The 15,524-nt window shown below is 36.1% G+C and overlaps 1 protein-coding gene across 11 annotated transcripts in view; it reads left to right on the top strand.

The window, feature by feature from the left end:
- EVI5 (ecotropic viral integration site 5) overlaps positions 1-15,524 on the top strand; it is a 65,827-nt gene that overhangs the window by 16,452 nt on the left and 33,851 nt on the right. For 9 of the 11 annotated variants that reach the window (XR_010622509.1, XM_065741615.1, XM_065741595.1 and 6 more), the window contains 8 exons: positions 42-139; positions 1,409-1,469; positions 3,226-3,279; positions 5,646-5,678; positions 6,234-6,380; positions 11,847-11,981; positions 14,207-14,347; positions 14,853-15,011. Coding sequence is in view for 10 of the 11 variants with exons in the window: in XM_065741615.1 (XP_065597687.1) it covers positions 42-139; positions 1,409-1,469; positions 3,226-3,279; positions 5,646-5,678; positions 6,234-6,380; positions 11,847-11,981; positions 14,207-14,347; positions 14,853-15,011 (828 nt within the window). In the remaining variant the exon portion in view is untranslated. The remainder of the gene's footprint in view (positions 1-41; positions 140-1,408; positions 1,470-3,225; positions 3,280-5,645; positions 5,679-6,233; positions 6,381-11,846; positions 11,982-14,206; positions 14,348-14,852; positions 15,012-15,524) is intronic. The other 2 variants (XM_065741624.1, XM_065741633.1) reach the window with 1 other exon arrangement.

Below are 15,524 nucleotides of genomic sequence, written 5' to 3'. Positions count from 1 at the left end.
CCTGTTAATTATATGTAATCTTGTGCTCTGATTGCTTTTAGCACTTTCAAAAGGTCATTCCACATCAGTTTGACAGTGGTCCAGACAAATTAATCCAAGCATCTTACCAAGTCAAATACAATGCAAAAAAGATGAAAAAGTAGGTATCACATTTTGAGAAAAGACTATACTATTGCTTGGAGTTACTGTTTGTTTGTTCAAAACTAGTTACTCATTACTTCACTCTGAATTTTCCATGTCTTAAGTTTTTGGGGGTTTTATACTGTAAGCAGTTAAAAACTGAAGTTCTGTTCACAAGTTTCTTCTTAAAGGGCTGTTTGCTTTTGTTCTTGAATGTAATGAAATCTCACTTAAAAACTAAAAAGTTTCTGAGGAAAGCTGTGTGTTATGGTCAAGTACAGAGCCTCTCTAAAGAGGACTTGAATAGACAATCCATCGTGGGGTGGTGTTAGGTGTGTAGCTTGTGGATTTTTTGTGTTTTCTGTTTTTTTGTTGGTTTTTTTTTGCGATTGTGAAGTATGGAGGGGAGGATAATTGTATGGGTAATACTGATTCTGGGTTTGAAATCCTGAGTATAGTACTGCTATTTAAGGTTAGTTGCACGTCTTCACTTTTCTGTTATCTTTAAATTGTCTTGATAAGCCAATTTACCCTCCTTGTGCTTTTCCAGAGTTAAGTTGGGCAATTTTTCAGTTCTTAAGGCAGGAGGTTTGTAGTATATTGCACTGCAAGGAGAGTGGATGTGCTTGGGTCTTTCAAAATAAGTTTACCTATCCTGTTAGCCATCAGAGTGAGACACAGTGCCCAAACTTGCTGGGAAAACCCTTTCTCTGAAAACCAGTTTAAGAGCTTGTACTTTAAAAGACTACAATTCAGGATAAACTTAGTTGATTGCCTTCTGTAGAAGGCACTGAGTATCGCAGCTTGTTTCTTCTCATTGCCTTTCTTTTTTCAATGGGGCAATTTTGGAGCTTGCTTGAGAGGGACCAAGGTAATTTTAAGCCTTTTACCTCAGATCTCTTTTCATCATTCTGTCCTCCAAGCTTTCTTAGCTCTGTTTTCCTTTGTCTGACTGTACTGAATTGATTATTGCATAACTACATTGAGTGGTTATTGTAGTTCCAAATCATTGTCATTTCAGATCTGTATCTCATCAAGATTACATGAGCAAGCACCCACACTTCAGTATGAAGTTTGGAGTCAGCAGAAGTATTTATGTACTTAAATACTTGGGACTTGACATTAAATTTAATTTATAGGAGGAGTATATTGGCAACTTTCAAGTAGTAGTTGTTTAAACAGAGGAAATATAATTTGTATCTGTTTTCCTGTTGTGTGTTAGGTATTAGACCAGCTTAATTGTGAGTAACATTTCTAATTATCCTTTACTATTTCTAATTTTTTTTAGGTTAGAAAAGGAATACACTACAATAAAAACAAAAGAAATGGAAGAGCAAGTTGAAATTAAAGTAAGAGAGCATCTATAAATTTACTTGTAGAGCATTTAAGTTCTTAGATGTGGATTACGTGTCTGATCTGTGTATCATAGAATGGTTTGTGTTGGAAGGGACCTCTTAAAGGTCACTAAGCTTCAACAGCCCTGACACAGGCAGAGACACCTTGCAGTAGATCAGGTTGCCCAGGGCCCCATCCAGTCAGGCCTTGAATGCCTCCAGGAATGGAGAATCCACAGCTACTCAGGGCAACCTGTTCCAGTGCTTTACTACCCTCTGAGTAAAGGATTTATTCTGAATATCTCATCTAAATCTGTCTTTTAAAGTTATTACCCTTAGTCCTATTTCTACTGTCACTGATAGAAATTCCCTCTCCAGCTTTCCTGTGGATCCTCTTTAAGTACTAGAAGGAAAGACTTGTAGCTGAACATGTAATTGCGGTCCCCATGTTTTTTTTTTTTTTTCAACATTTACATTGGACTGTTTGCTCATAAAGGGCACTTGACAGTGAGACTTCTGGTGAACAGATTTGAAGAGAACTCATCAGTGGAGACCTGCTATACATAGTTCTTGTTAGTTTCTACTGTCTAAACTTTGATTTACAGTCAGCCTTATTTATCAGAGGTTCACAACACTCTGGTTTAAGATGTGGATGTCCCACATGGAAGATTTGGAAAACACTTTTAAGGGAGATTTTATCACAGTTCACTCCAGTTCGTCAAGATTGGTTTTGAGATTTAATTATTTTCCCTTACGTGCCTTGGACCTAAGGTTATGTGTCCTGTCTGCATTCACCTCTTCCTTATGGAGCTTCTGTAATTTATAATTTTGAAGTCTGGAGATCTTGGTGGAAAAACCTTCAAGTTCAGATCTGCTCTGACAGGCTTTGGTTTCTTTTATTAACTGACCTCCTTCTTAGACTTAATGACCACATTTATTTGTGTTACATAAAAAAGCTGTTGGTATATTTTCCTGTCGTGTTTAAGATTTTTAGAGGAAGGGAGTTGTATCCTTCCTTCTTGCCATACATTTCTGGTAATTTGTCTTTCGATAATATCGAAATTAAATTCGAGAATATCGATTTTGAAGGCAACAGTTCTTTAGAATAAATCAATGATATGCACTTGGGAGCATAGAAATTACCCATGCTTTTGCACACAGTTTATGCTTGTAAACAGACAGCAAGACAGGTTGCATTCTTTACTTGTATTAGGGGCTGCTGAGATGGCTTCTCAGATTAAGGTTTGTATGAAATACATTAGTAAAAAAAATTTTAAAAAGTACAGTCATTTCTTACTTTTGAGGTAAATAATAGTTGATATAATTTCTAACAGGTAAAAAAAAAATTACGTTATCCTCTTTATTGAGAAGAAAAGAGGAACCTTTGTAGCATGTCATGAACTTGTCCTAGAAGAGGGAGGACTTTTTCACATCCGTTTACCATGAGGACTGTGTCCAGTTCTGCTTATGAAGAGAAGGCTAATTGTGTAGTGTGGTTAAGCCTTCTGGTTCACCTGCTTTCACATAACACCAATGCAATTACTTTCTTATCACACAATTCTTATCTTTCCTCTCTAAGTTGTTTAAATTCTCCTTTTGAGTTTTCGTCAAATAAAAAGGATGTTTGAAAAGAGTGTCACTACTCATGTTTGTATTCATATTGATTTTCATAGGTGTGATGTTTTGGTTTTTATTTTCTTCAGCTAATTTGCTTGACCTTGTCAGACTTTCATAACTTGAGAAATAAAATTTTGAACTGTTTCCATTTCAGAGGTTACGAACTGAAAACAGACTCTTAAAACAGCGCATTGAAACATTAGAAAAAGTAAGTATGCTAGTGACTAAAGTTAATCTTTTTATATTCATTATGTCAATTTTACCTTATGAAATGAGTCTCGTAACTTATTTTTTCCTGCTGATTTACAATGTTCACTAAAAGTGCGTGGCCAAAAGCATGGCAACAACAAAGCTTATCAGGGCCTATAAATGTTTGTCTGGTTCTTACTTGTAATTGAACATCTTGATATATCTGACTTCTGTAACATTTTATTCCTGAATTAGAAGTATCGAAGTACAGAAGATTGCATAGAACCAGGGGAACGCATGGGTGGGAAAGAGGTTATTTTGATCCTTCCCTTTGGCATATGAAGTTGCTAGGTACTTCTACGTAGAAGCAAAATGACAGGCTTATCAGTGATCAGAGGGGTAAACGTGGAAGTTCATTATCACTGAATACAGCAGTAGCGGGGTGTTGTTGCAGCATTCACGTTTAGTACAGGAAGTCTGCTGCTGTCAGCTATTAATTCATCTTACATGCTTTGGAATTTCTGTGGAAATTAGATACAGAAGGGCCAGGGGAAAGAATTTCTCACAGGTATAGTCTGGAATAGGGTTTTGTTAGGTTTCTTTGTAGCTGGATATAATTTCCAAGTATGCATGAGAACTGTTGTCTACATGTTGATAGTGTGCAGGCATTTTTCTTTGTCTTTCCTGTGTTGTGATATCACGCTTCGTGTGGCAGATTGAAGAACGTCTGCTCTAGTATGAGAACATTCTTACCCTTTTTAACTGTACATAACAGCTGTCTTTGGGTAAATGAAGTTAAATGCTCACGGCTTACAACGAGTTGCTTCATAGCAAGGAAAAGACAGACTAAATTTTGTGTGAAATAATTGAATGATGTCATATCTTAGATGTTTCTCCAAGAAGCCATAGTAAATTTAACAATGTATGTCTAATTATAATTAATTGTGATTTCTGAACTCTGGTTTGGGAAAAAATGCACATCATAGGGACATCTTGTGAAACAGATTTGTGACTGAAAATATAGTTTTATGAACTAGTTGTTTCAGAAGTTTGAGTTGTTGGTAAGGTTAACTGAAGAGAACAGACTCTGAGAAGTTTAATTCTGTAGCAACTCACTTCAGTGATTTAAGTTCTAGACTTAAAATAGTAAATGTACCTGGTTTGTGCTTGATTAGCAGAGTTTTGAAGTGGGTTTTTTTTTTTTTTTTTGCTATGAACTCAATGATGCACCTCCAGGCAACTAATGTGCCTGTAAATTCAGTATCTAAAATTTCAGAACTTATTTTCAGAGTATCCCAGTTTGATTGGAATTGAAATGCTTCAAAATGAAAAAATATCATACTAATTATCCTCATCAGAAATTCTTGTCATCAAAGCATCTAAGAACAGATCATAAAGTAAAAAAAAAAAAAAACAACAAAAAAAACAATCCTCATTCTTCTCTTGGAAACTATTTCTTTCCTCATCCTCGCAGATGATTTAGTTGTGATTTTCTTACTGCACCATAATGATAAACACCTCAAGATGTTGCTACCTTACTACATTTAACTGGTACTTCCTAACAACCAAACTTTCTTTTTTTTTTGTGTGTGTGTGTGTGTGTGTAAGATTCTGGATGGTTTAACTGTCTGTGAAGAGAATGCCATAGAATCTGTGAAAATTGGGTGCTTCCAGGGGTGATAATGTGGACATGACTCTAATGAAATTGTCCATCTTAGCAGGCAGGAGGAAATGTAGTGCTTGTCAGCATGCATACATTTCTTCTTGTACTTCAGTAAGGGGAAAATAATCTATCAACTGTTAGAGTCACTGTTAGAGCTCAGTAGAACAAAATATTTGCTGTCGTAGTTGAAATTTTCTACTTAGGTCTCTCAGTTTGCACAATTTAATTTCCCTGGTTCATCTTGATGGAAGTATTAGTTCTGCATGGGTGTCTCTGCACTTAGTGGAGTTGCCTTTGTGCTCTCCTTTAATAAATAATGCCTTCCTTTCGTAGTGTAGGTGGATCACAGAACAAGTCTACATTCCTGTATTAGATCATATCACACAATGTGCCAGTAACTCTTAATTAAGAAAATAAGCCGTTTAGATAAAAAATAATCTCCTGTAAGTGAATTCTGAGCATAATAGAAGTCTGGCTTTGGTATCTGCTTGTATCAGAGACTGACTCGTTACATCTATTGCAGTAAAAGGCTGCTTCCTGCAACTTGCAGCCTGAGTTGCCTCAACTTATATGAAGAGTTCTTAACTTTGTAAAAACAAGTTGCCTGTATAGAAAAATGGGTAGAGTTCGGGCATTTTCTCTCTCTGCTCTAGTCTTTTTTTGTCACTATTATCACTCCTTTGTTTTTTCTCCTTATTCCTATCTGAATTTTTCCTTTGTAGGAAAGTGCTTCCTTGGCAGATAGATTGATACAGGTATAGTCTTCTACTGTATGACTCTCTTTACTTTCAGAAAAACCGAACTGCTTTAATGCATGCATACTTGCATGCTGCGCTCTATCCTTGCCTTGTTGATTTGGAATAAATATATAGCTAATCTCCTATTAGAAAGTTGTTTAATATATTAAAAAATATAAACCTAATAGTTGCACGTTATAAGTTTCTAACCTAATGTAATTCTGGTGAAAGTCTGTTTCAAATGGATTGAAACATCGTTATTAACACTTAAATTGAATATTGCAAACTTAGATCTTTGCATGTACAACTGAGTAATATTGCATGAATTGACTTCTATTGAATGCAAGTACACAATTGTGCTTGCTGAAAGGATATCAAGCTTAGTAACAAAGTACTAAAGCAGCTGCTTAGTACTACATTATCCAAAATTTTCTACTAATTGTATTCCATGCTGTTTGTAAAACCAATCTGAAATAATCACCTGAGTACCGCAAAGGCAGTCTTTCTTGGATTTGTCCTCAATTGCTTTTGAGGGAAAAAAAAAAACAAAACACCACATAATTATGTCCTAAGGGACAAGTGACAAGGGCCCAGGAGGCTGAGGAAAACTACCTCATAAAACGGGAGCTGGCCACCATCAAACAGCAGAGTGATGAGGCCAATACTAAACTGGAGCAAGCTGAGAGTACCATCAGGGAACTCCAACAGCAGCAGCAATGGGTAAGGAGCCTGGCAGCACATCATCTCATGTTTTTCATTCGTTCATGTTTATTTTTTCTCATCATGACATGGTCTCTGTGCTGTCCTTACGAATGCTTGTGTATTGTGATTTCCGTTCTTAAAGTAGACAAACTGGATTAAATGGTATTTTGGTCTCTTCTTGCTGATAGATGATGGAATTCATACCCTGGATAAATGTAAGTTTAAAAGTTTAAAACAGAAATCAAGAAGAAAACAAAAACCAAAACCAGCACACAACCTTTTCCTCTCTTAGAGCACTAGCCATTACAAACTGTGTCACTCTGAATACTCAAACTTGAGAGTTGATAAAGCCATTTCCTAACTTCTCATTTAAGTTGGTTGCTTCCATATTGATGTTTTTTCTGGACACGTGCATATTTTCCCAGTGTGCTCTTGCAAAACATTAGCAAAGTAGCTATCCCTTGCTTTGGAGACAGTAGAAAGTTCATTAGAAGTTGTGGGTTTATGTGCAGATGGAACAGGAAAATAAATATTAGCTGCTATATTTAGCAAGTACTGTGTTTGTGCGTACTCCATATTTTAGTTTGTTCAATGTGCAAGACTTTAGCCTGTTACCGTGAGGCTGAAGTTACTGTCCCTGAGCCACTTGCAAAATATTTGGTATCCTCTTTCAAATAGGGAGAGGCTGTTTATGCCATCTTCCCTTGCTGGATAAGTTGTGCATTTGCAGTGTTCTGAGTATACCCATATTGCTTTAACAAGTGGAATGGATGTACTTGTTTGGAGCTCTAGACAGTTCAGGTGTATGAAACATGACTTTTTAGAACTCAAGTATTTTGCAGCTTCTTAACAAATGCCTTCTGGGCAGCATAGCATTTTATTTTACACTACACCAACACTCTGGAGCTACTTGTTTTTGTACTTGAGAGGTGAAGAACAGATTTACTGTTAACTTAAATGCAGCAGTAGTCTGCTTAATGCATTTAGCTGTACAAATGATAGATCTTCTGGAATTGTTGCAGGGCATTGTAATTGAGTTATGACACCGTTATGTGTAATGCTGATTACTTAATTTTAGCTATGTTTTCCTTAGGGAAAAGCATGAAAATTAATGACAGAGGAAGTTCTATTAATGTTTTTTCAAAGCTGTAGATGTTCTATTTCACTTCTAAGATTACAACATGACATGTTTATAGATTAGCTAGTAGTATTCCTTTATGCACTAATTACATCAGTAATTTGGAAGCATACACTAATATACTTGGAGTGTGTATTATTTGAGGAGTCCTACTGACTGTTACTTCCTGTACTCAGTAACAAGTTAGAAAAAGATCATGAGACCATGGTAAAAACTCAGTTTGTGACTTTTCAGAGTTAGCTTCTTCAACTATATCTGTTAAGTTAATTAATGAATAATAACCACATTGAAAGGTAATGCTTTTAGTTATGAAGGGGAACCTTACTAGTTAGCATAATCAGGAAGCCTGGCAGATTGTCTGAACATGGGAGCTGGTTCTGAGCAAAGGTATGGAAAACTGAATTGTACAAGTGCAAGAAATTGTACTGTGGTTGTAAAGGCAGCTGAATTAGGGGGGTGAAACTTCCACCATCAGCAACAGGAACGAGGTGGGGGGGGCAGGTGGCTGCATCTCGGGCACCACCTAGTGGGAAGCCACGAATTCTATTTGAATTGTGGTGTTCACTTCAAGCAGAATCCCCTAGTAATTCTTCTTACCACTGCCTAATGCCAGTGGCTCCTGGAAGTACTATTCATAGTCATCTTCTTCATAGTTGATTTGGTTGTTTTTTCTTCAGCTACTTCAGTGTAGTTTATGGATAGAAAAAACCTTTGCAGATTGTGCCAATAGATGGCTGCATAGTTGGTCTTATTTGAAGGTAGAGCATCTATCACGTGTACTTGGGTAACCTTAATCTCTTCAAATGATGAGTTCTGTTTCAGCATTGTATTTGGTAGCAAGAATATTATACAAGCTGTAGAAAGCTCACCTATACTTAGTTTAAAAAGTTATGCACTTGTATTTGAATATTATCTGGGGCTTATTTACATATGTGCTGTGAGAGTTGATACCAAAAAGCATGGCTTAAAAAGTAAATGTTGAAAGTTCCCTTTAGAGTATATATTTGCCTTTGGAAAAGTGCTCCCTTATGATGCTTTTCTCTAAGGGTGAGGATCGAGATGGGTGGAAGAACATCTTCTACTGTATTCCAACAACTAAAGCCCAAATTACAGTTAATTTTTTTTTTACTGTGCTGTAATAATTGTAGGGAGTTCAGTTGAAATGGAGTGTCTGTAATGAAGTTTTAGATCAATTTAGAGGTATTTGTTACCTTTTTTTTTTTTTTTTTTGCAGTGTAAGCAATGGAAGTTCTGCTGTAGTTCTTATCTCAGATAACCTCAAAGTTGTGCTAATGTTCATATAATGAATTGCATATTAAAAGTAATCAAGTACATTCTATGTATTTCTGAATATTAGGTTATTTGGAAATGGGAGTAGGAACGAAGGAGGGGAAAGAAGCATAAAATAGAAAGGCTTGAGATGGAAACTTTGCATATCATTTTACTTTAGATGCTAGTTTTTACATCTTTCTATGGAGTAACTAACAGTGTAATGTTAAAGATAGTCTACACTTTTTTATATTGCTACCTAGGAAAAACAATTGTAAAGCTAAAACACCATTCTGAAGCACTGTTGGAGTTCAGTGCTTCAGCTGCTCACTTGTCTAAATGGCTCTGAAGAAAGTGATGCCAATTTACCCTTGTGGCATGTGCAGTCTTAAACAGAAATTCACCACAGGCTTCTAGATGTGGTGGTAACTGAAGGATTAAGAGCAACGCTATTTGTTTCTTTCCAGTGGTAACTGATGTAGGAAGTATATGCTTATAATGGATATTGCAACCTTACTGAAGGCTTTGCTTTATTTTATTCACTTTATTTTACAATACACTTTGTTGTGAATTTTCTAACAAAAAAGCAGAAAACAAACAAAAAAAACTTTTAGGGCAATTAAGACTGACGAATTTAGCAAGCTAAGTAGCATTTTCTAACATTGTTTTGATTATAAATGTGTCAAGTTCAGTGATTTAATGTATAAAGCACTGTTTTTAAAATTAAAAAAATATATATTCAAAAGCTCAAAGCCGTGATGTTTAATTTTGATCTTGGTTGTACTTTATTGCTGTCTTCCAAGAATAGACTTTAAGGAGTGGCATGGCTGTTTGTGATGTTTGGTTTGTGGCTAGATATGTTAGAAGCATTTTACTATGTCCTATGTAGGTTAAGTCTAAAGGCAGATTTAAAAAAATAATAATAAGTTGTGAGTCCAAAACTGTTTACAGTACTCACATATCTTGTTGCCAAATCAGGATGTGTTTTATTCTTCAGATCTGCTATTTCCACTCAAATTCCTGAGAAGTATAGGAGGACTCTTGACCTAAAGAACGCATGCTGCATAGATTTTTATTTCATATTGTCTTATTTGGGGAATCTGGGACAAGCAATTGAGAGTCCATCAGTCTTTCTAAGTTGCTGTGTATGTCATCTGATAAACTTGTACAGTCAAGAAGGAAGAAAAAAACTGTTGCCTATTCTCTGCCTCTGCATATTATTTCATGTGCTACGTTATGTTCTTGTATCATGTGAAGTGATTCTAGAAATGCATTGGCATTGTCCATCCAGCCTCCTCTGGCATTTCAGTTCAGGGCTACCTCTGCTATTTGCTGTGTGAAGACAATATGCAAATTGAAAATAGTGTGCATTACATCATTGTTGAATAAGAAAAGTTAATATCTTTGTGCAGTGTTCCTGGTGCATTCAGCTGCACAGCTAGGTATGTTGAGCACTTTAAAATGCATAGTGTCTGTGACACTGAAAACTCTTTGCATAAGCTACCTTTGCCTTCAAGTGTTTTCTTTGTACCCCTCTGTTGTAACTCCCTGTGGTTATATATCCTGTATATTTTTAAAATGAAATAAAAATGTATCAGTAAGCAGGTGAGATAGATTAGATATAGTTTAGATGTAGTTGGCATATAGAAGTATAAAAATGATTATTGACCATGTAATTGTATGTGGTAAATTCCTATTTTGCCCTGTTAGTGTTTAGTTTGTGCTTTGAAGGTCAGGGAATGCCATATCCTAATAGCAGCACACAGAACTGAAACTTTGCTGTTAATTCAGCTCTTTTTAAGTATGGAGAACTAAGTTGTTTCTTGTGAAAACAAAGCAAGGTATAGTATTAGAGAAATTTATGGAATATTTCTGAAGTTGCCTTGTTAATTGAGTAAAACTTCATTTATGAATCCAGGTATAGTCACAGTGTGGTTAACAACATCAAAGATGTATGCGATTAATTCCTTTTGATCTAAATGTTTGGGGTAGCTGTGCATAATCAGTAACTGGACAACTATGTCTTCAGTACTATAACTTTTTCTTCCTAGAACAGGAATAGAAATGCTGACGTAGGATGCCATGACGAGTCAGGCAGGTGTGACACTGTGTTGTGAATCTCAACTTACTTTAAAGTCACTTTTTTTCAAAAGTTTTGTAACAACTGACTGGGCTAAACAGTTGAGTGAGTCTTTTGAATAGGGTTAAGTACTTAAGCAAATGAAAGGATAGCTCTCACTTTTAACTCTGACTAATCAATCAAGTAAGTTAATGGTAAATTAATCCAATTGTCGGATTTTTCTCTTCCTTTGAAATTCAGAAAGAGTAGCTTTAAATTCTGATGTTTTAAAACTGACGCAGTGTGTTTAAGTGTCTAATGCTGTGTAGTAATAGGCTTGGAGAGCGCTCTGTGTTTGAAGTACCAAATCTGATGTAGCCTGGACCTATGTTATTGGCATGCCATCTGTCTAGAAGGGGCAATACTACTTAGGTCTGTATTTTTTCCTCTTCAGTGCACGGGGCTTGTCTTGGTAAAAAAATGTGTGTATATATATATAGTGTGAACAAATAGGAGTCAAAGGTTGGAGTGAAGTAAAGAGGCAAGTGCAAGTAACAGAGCTTTGAAGCAAACGTGACTTTATTTTAAATCCAAGATTATGGAAGGCTTCTTCTGAGTCAAAGTTTAAGTGAGCATGCATCAAGAGAGATCCTTGTATTAGCCTTACAAACAGCTGATTTTTCTCAAGACTTTTTCAACATGCCTCAAAATAGCCATATTTTTTTTTCCAGTTTGGGTAACAATGAGAAGAAATTGAGTCATTGCTCATCAGTACTAAGAGGGGTCTCAGTCTGATCCTACACATTTGGCCATGTGTGGTTGCGGTTGTTTGAGAAGAGTAGTATTAGGGTTTGTACTGTTACCAATGGGGATGGGCATGTTAGTAGACCTATTTAAGCTAAGAACTTCTGTATCTTAAAGTAGTATTTCTTATCTGAAGCACTTGAATATATTTTTTCACTCAAAAGCTACTGTATATAGTAGCTTTGTACTAAATATTTTTCTGCAAACTTTGTAGCATAAATGCAGTTCACGATACAGTGAAGACTTTGTGCTACAGCTGGAAAAAGAGCTGGTCCAAGCCAGGCTGAGTGAAGCAGAATCCCATTGTGCCCTGAAGGAGATGCAAGATAAAGTTCTAGAGATGGAAAAGGTAAACCAAGCCCAGGATCTTCTGTATAAAATGGCACTAGAGATGGAATGCAGGTCCCTGTAATTCTTTGTGTAACTGTGCTCTATACTCTTGGCATATGTTTTCATGATTGCAAGGTGCTTTTCAACTTCCAAGTTGATACAGCAAAAACAAACAAACAATGACAAAAAATCCCACAGCAGACAGAAGTACTGAAGAAATAGCAACACAAACTAAACAGGATCTGTTTGTACTGAGAAAGCCCTACAATTGCTTTCTCTTGTTCCTGTGTTGGAAAATGTGAATTCAGATTGAATCTTAACAGTAAACATTAACTGTTTTAAAACTATATTCTGCAATAAATAGCAAGCTTATGGTGATCCTTGAAGTGATGTGGAACTATGAATAGTTAGAGTGGATATGGACAGAGGAGTTTAAGATTGCCGTTCCCTGGTCTTGAGTTCTTCAGTCTCTCCCACCTTCAGCTGCCAGCAGGAAAGTGTATCTGCTATCCTTAGCATCAAACTCTTCTGCTTTTCAGGTGCCATCTCATTTTGTAGCTTTCTGATGTCAGAGCTTTAGCTGTGCTCAAATAATCTGTCTGATGCTTTATTCTATTTGCTGTCGGGTTTTTCTTCAAGGAAAATCGAAAAATCCAATTGAACTTATATAAAGCACACTCTTCAGATCATATGTTGTTTTGGGAAATTATTTCCCCATGGAAACTTGGGAAAGCCATATATTCAGGAGTGTGAACAGAACTTACTAGTTAACTAGATTAATCCTGCGAAGTTAAGATTTTACTTTAACTAAGAAGCTTGACTGGGAATCAGACAGAGTAATAGTGTTGTAGTTTTTACTGCACATTGGTAAGAGATCAGAATCTAGCATCTATGTCCAGTCTGCTAGTTTTGTGTTTTTGTTGCCCTCTTTGTTTTAATAAAAATCTATTTTAAAAATGTGTTCTTACATGTATATTTAAACTGTTACGTATTGTCTTGGGCAGTGTAAAAAGTTTCTCTTCATTCATTGTGACCCTGGGTAGCCAGAAGGTTGGATACCCATGATTCTCTAAATATTTAGAAAGTGAACAGTTGTTTTTTTTCTTGAGCTATGGAGGTAGCATATACTGAAAACGTTAAATACTAAGACATTGGAGTTTTGAGAAAAAAAAAAAACTGATGTACCAGACAAACTTGGATGTCAAGTATTATTTCCCTCAGTCCTTAATTAACTTAGACACATGAGAAAGTGACTCATGTTAACTCCCCTCAATTTCTATAAATACAACTCTTTACATGGCATGTCACTAACAGCAGAGATCCGGAAAAACTCTGCTTGGTAACCTGAGACTTGAATGGCTATCCTGCCAAAAATGTAAATGTTAAGAAACAGATTCTGCCAACTCCTAGGTTTGCTAATGCTTACAAATGGTGGTTGTGCTGTGTTAATGTTGAAGTACTTCACTCTCAACTCTCATGATAACCTGAAGCTTTTCCAACACTATGTCTCTACAAAATACTTGATTTTGCTGGAGATTACTACTGAGAAGTACAGTAGAAAGTGATGAAACACAATTCAACTTTGAGTGTTTGACCAAAGATTGAACAAAAGGAAACTGTATTTGGGCAAACTATCCTCCTTCCCTTCTAGTGTTTTTTTCTTTTTTTTTTCCTCCAGACATTCATTCTTTCATCACTTTTCTCAGGTAACTTCTGTAGTGTGTATTGCTGTTTTCTGTGCAACCTTTTCCAGCCTTCCTACTTTTTACACGTGTCTTTGTAAGCATCCATGAACTTAAGAGCTTTCCTGACTGATTATTATTGGTTAATGTTAATGGATAGTTCCTTTGTCAACATTCCTACCTTCTTTAAAGGCAAATTACCTACTTCCCAAAACCTAGATTTCCAGTTGTTTTTTCCTGTAAAATCTGAGTAAGAGCTGTAACTCTAAAGGTGTAATTTCAGTTCATTTGCTTTATTTTTGTCAATTACTTCATAATTTTTATCTCCATATTTTTAATGTGCCAAAAATAGTATAAATAATACTTTGTGAGGGATACTGTCCAGCAAGTTGACAGTTTTAATACACTTTCACTCAGATTTTTTAAGAACTTCATTTTATAAGAGATGCATCGTTAAGAAATTTTGGTTAGCAGTAGGAGTTTTCTTATATATGTTTTGGAGTGGGTCTTGCTAAGCATTATTTATTCAAATACATGTTTAAGAGGATGTTCCTTGTTCCAGAGGAACAGCTCTCTCCCTGATGAGGAAAATGTTGCTAGACTACAAGAAGAACTGATTGCAGTAAAACTAAGAGAAGCAGAAGCTCTGACGGGTCTCAAAGAACTAAGGCAACAAGTCAAAGACTTGGAGGAACACTGGCAGGTATGGGTACCAAGATCCTGTTCCTCTTTTCTTTTTAATGGATGATGACAAGGCAAGAAAATCTTGAGATGTGTCAAGTAGGAACCTAGTGATTATGGATTATGAAACTGCCACAATAAACTTCACTTCAAAAGTATGTTGGAAGTTGGTTTCTAATTTTTGCAGATGACAGAGAGGCCTGTACTAACAACCAGCCATTCTGGTAGAAAGGAAATCCCCTATCAATACTCCTACTTCAGTAAATATTGGAAGCTATTTTTCAGGATATACTTGAAATCCTCTGACTTAATCTAGTTGGGAATTGCTGTCCTTGGCTTCTTAATTCTCTGTTCTTAAAACCAGTAAACTTGCATGGATTTCTGGATGTTAGACCTAACAGTAGCATTCTTATCAACTTTGTGTCATTCAGTTAAGGCATCAAGGAGTTCTGTGGAGGAAATTACTTAAATGAAACTAGGGAACACCAGGAAAGATGAGATGTATCAGCAATGTTGTGTTTTTTTAGCGTCACCTAGCTCGCACCACTGGGAGGTGGAAAGATCCTCCAAGAAAAAATACAGTGAATGAACTACAGGATGAGCTGATGACAGTCCGACTGAGAGAAGCAGAAACTCAGGCTGAATTGAAAGAAACCAAACAAAGAATGATGGAGATGGAAACACAGGTATGGTGTTTAACATATGAACCGACCTGAATGCTGACAGGCTAGCATCAGATGGACAATACTACTTAATGGTCTGCACCGTTTATGGACATGACTTTAGCTCTAAAATAGTATGGTCTTATTTTTTTTTAAACTGTTATTCCCAGCTCTTAGGTTAGGACGGGGAATCAAGTGCATACAGTCAGCCTGAATGTGTGTGAATCTTTATCTGTTCAGTTGTTACTGGTATGATAACAAAAGTATGCTTAAGGTATTTCCACCTTCACAAACCTTTACCTAATTGATAATTCACCTCTAGTGATTTCAGGTCTTAAGGTAATAGTGCTTTTTTTTCTGGTGAAATTGCTGGTACTATGTCATCTACTGAAAGCACGAATATGGTTACTAAACAGGAATCTTGGTGTAACAATAGCCTGTTGTCACTTTTCAGCAGAAGCTTTACCTTTCACCTGCTAAGAAGAAAAAGTGTATTTCAGCATTGCTGAGATGTGCAGAATAGGCAAAAAGTAACTT

Source organism: Cyrtonyx montezumae, unplaced genomic scaffold (assembly GCF_038088225.1).
Source record: "Cyrtonyx montezumae isolate F1298 unplaced genomic scaffold, pur_monq_1.0 scaffold_1, whole genome shotgun sequence".
NCBI classification, from domain to species: domain Eukaryota; kingdom Metazoa; phylum Chordata; class Aves; order Galliformes; family Odontophoridae; genus Cyrtonyx; species Cyrtonyx montezumae.
The sequence above is the reverse complement of the archived record's forward strand: the minus strand, read 5'-3'. Positions and strand labels throughout refer to the sequence as shown.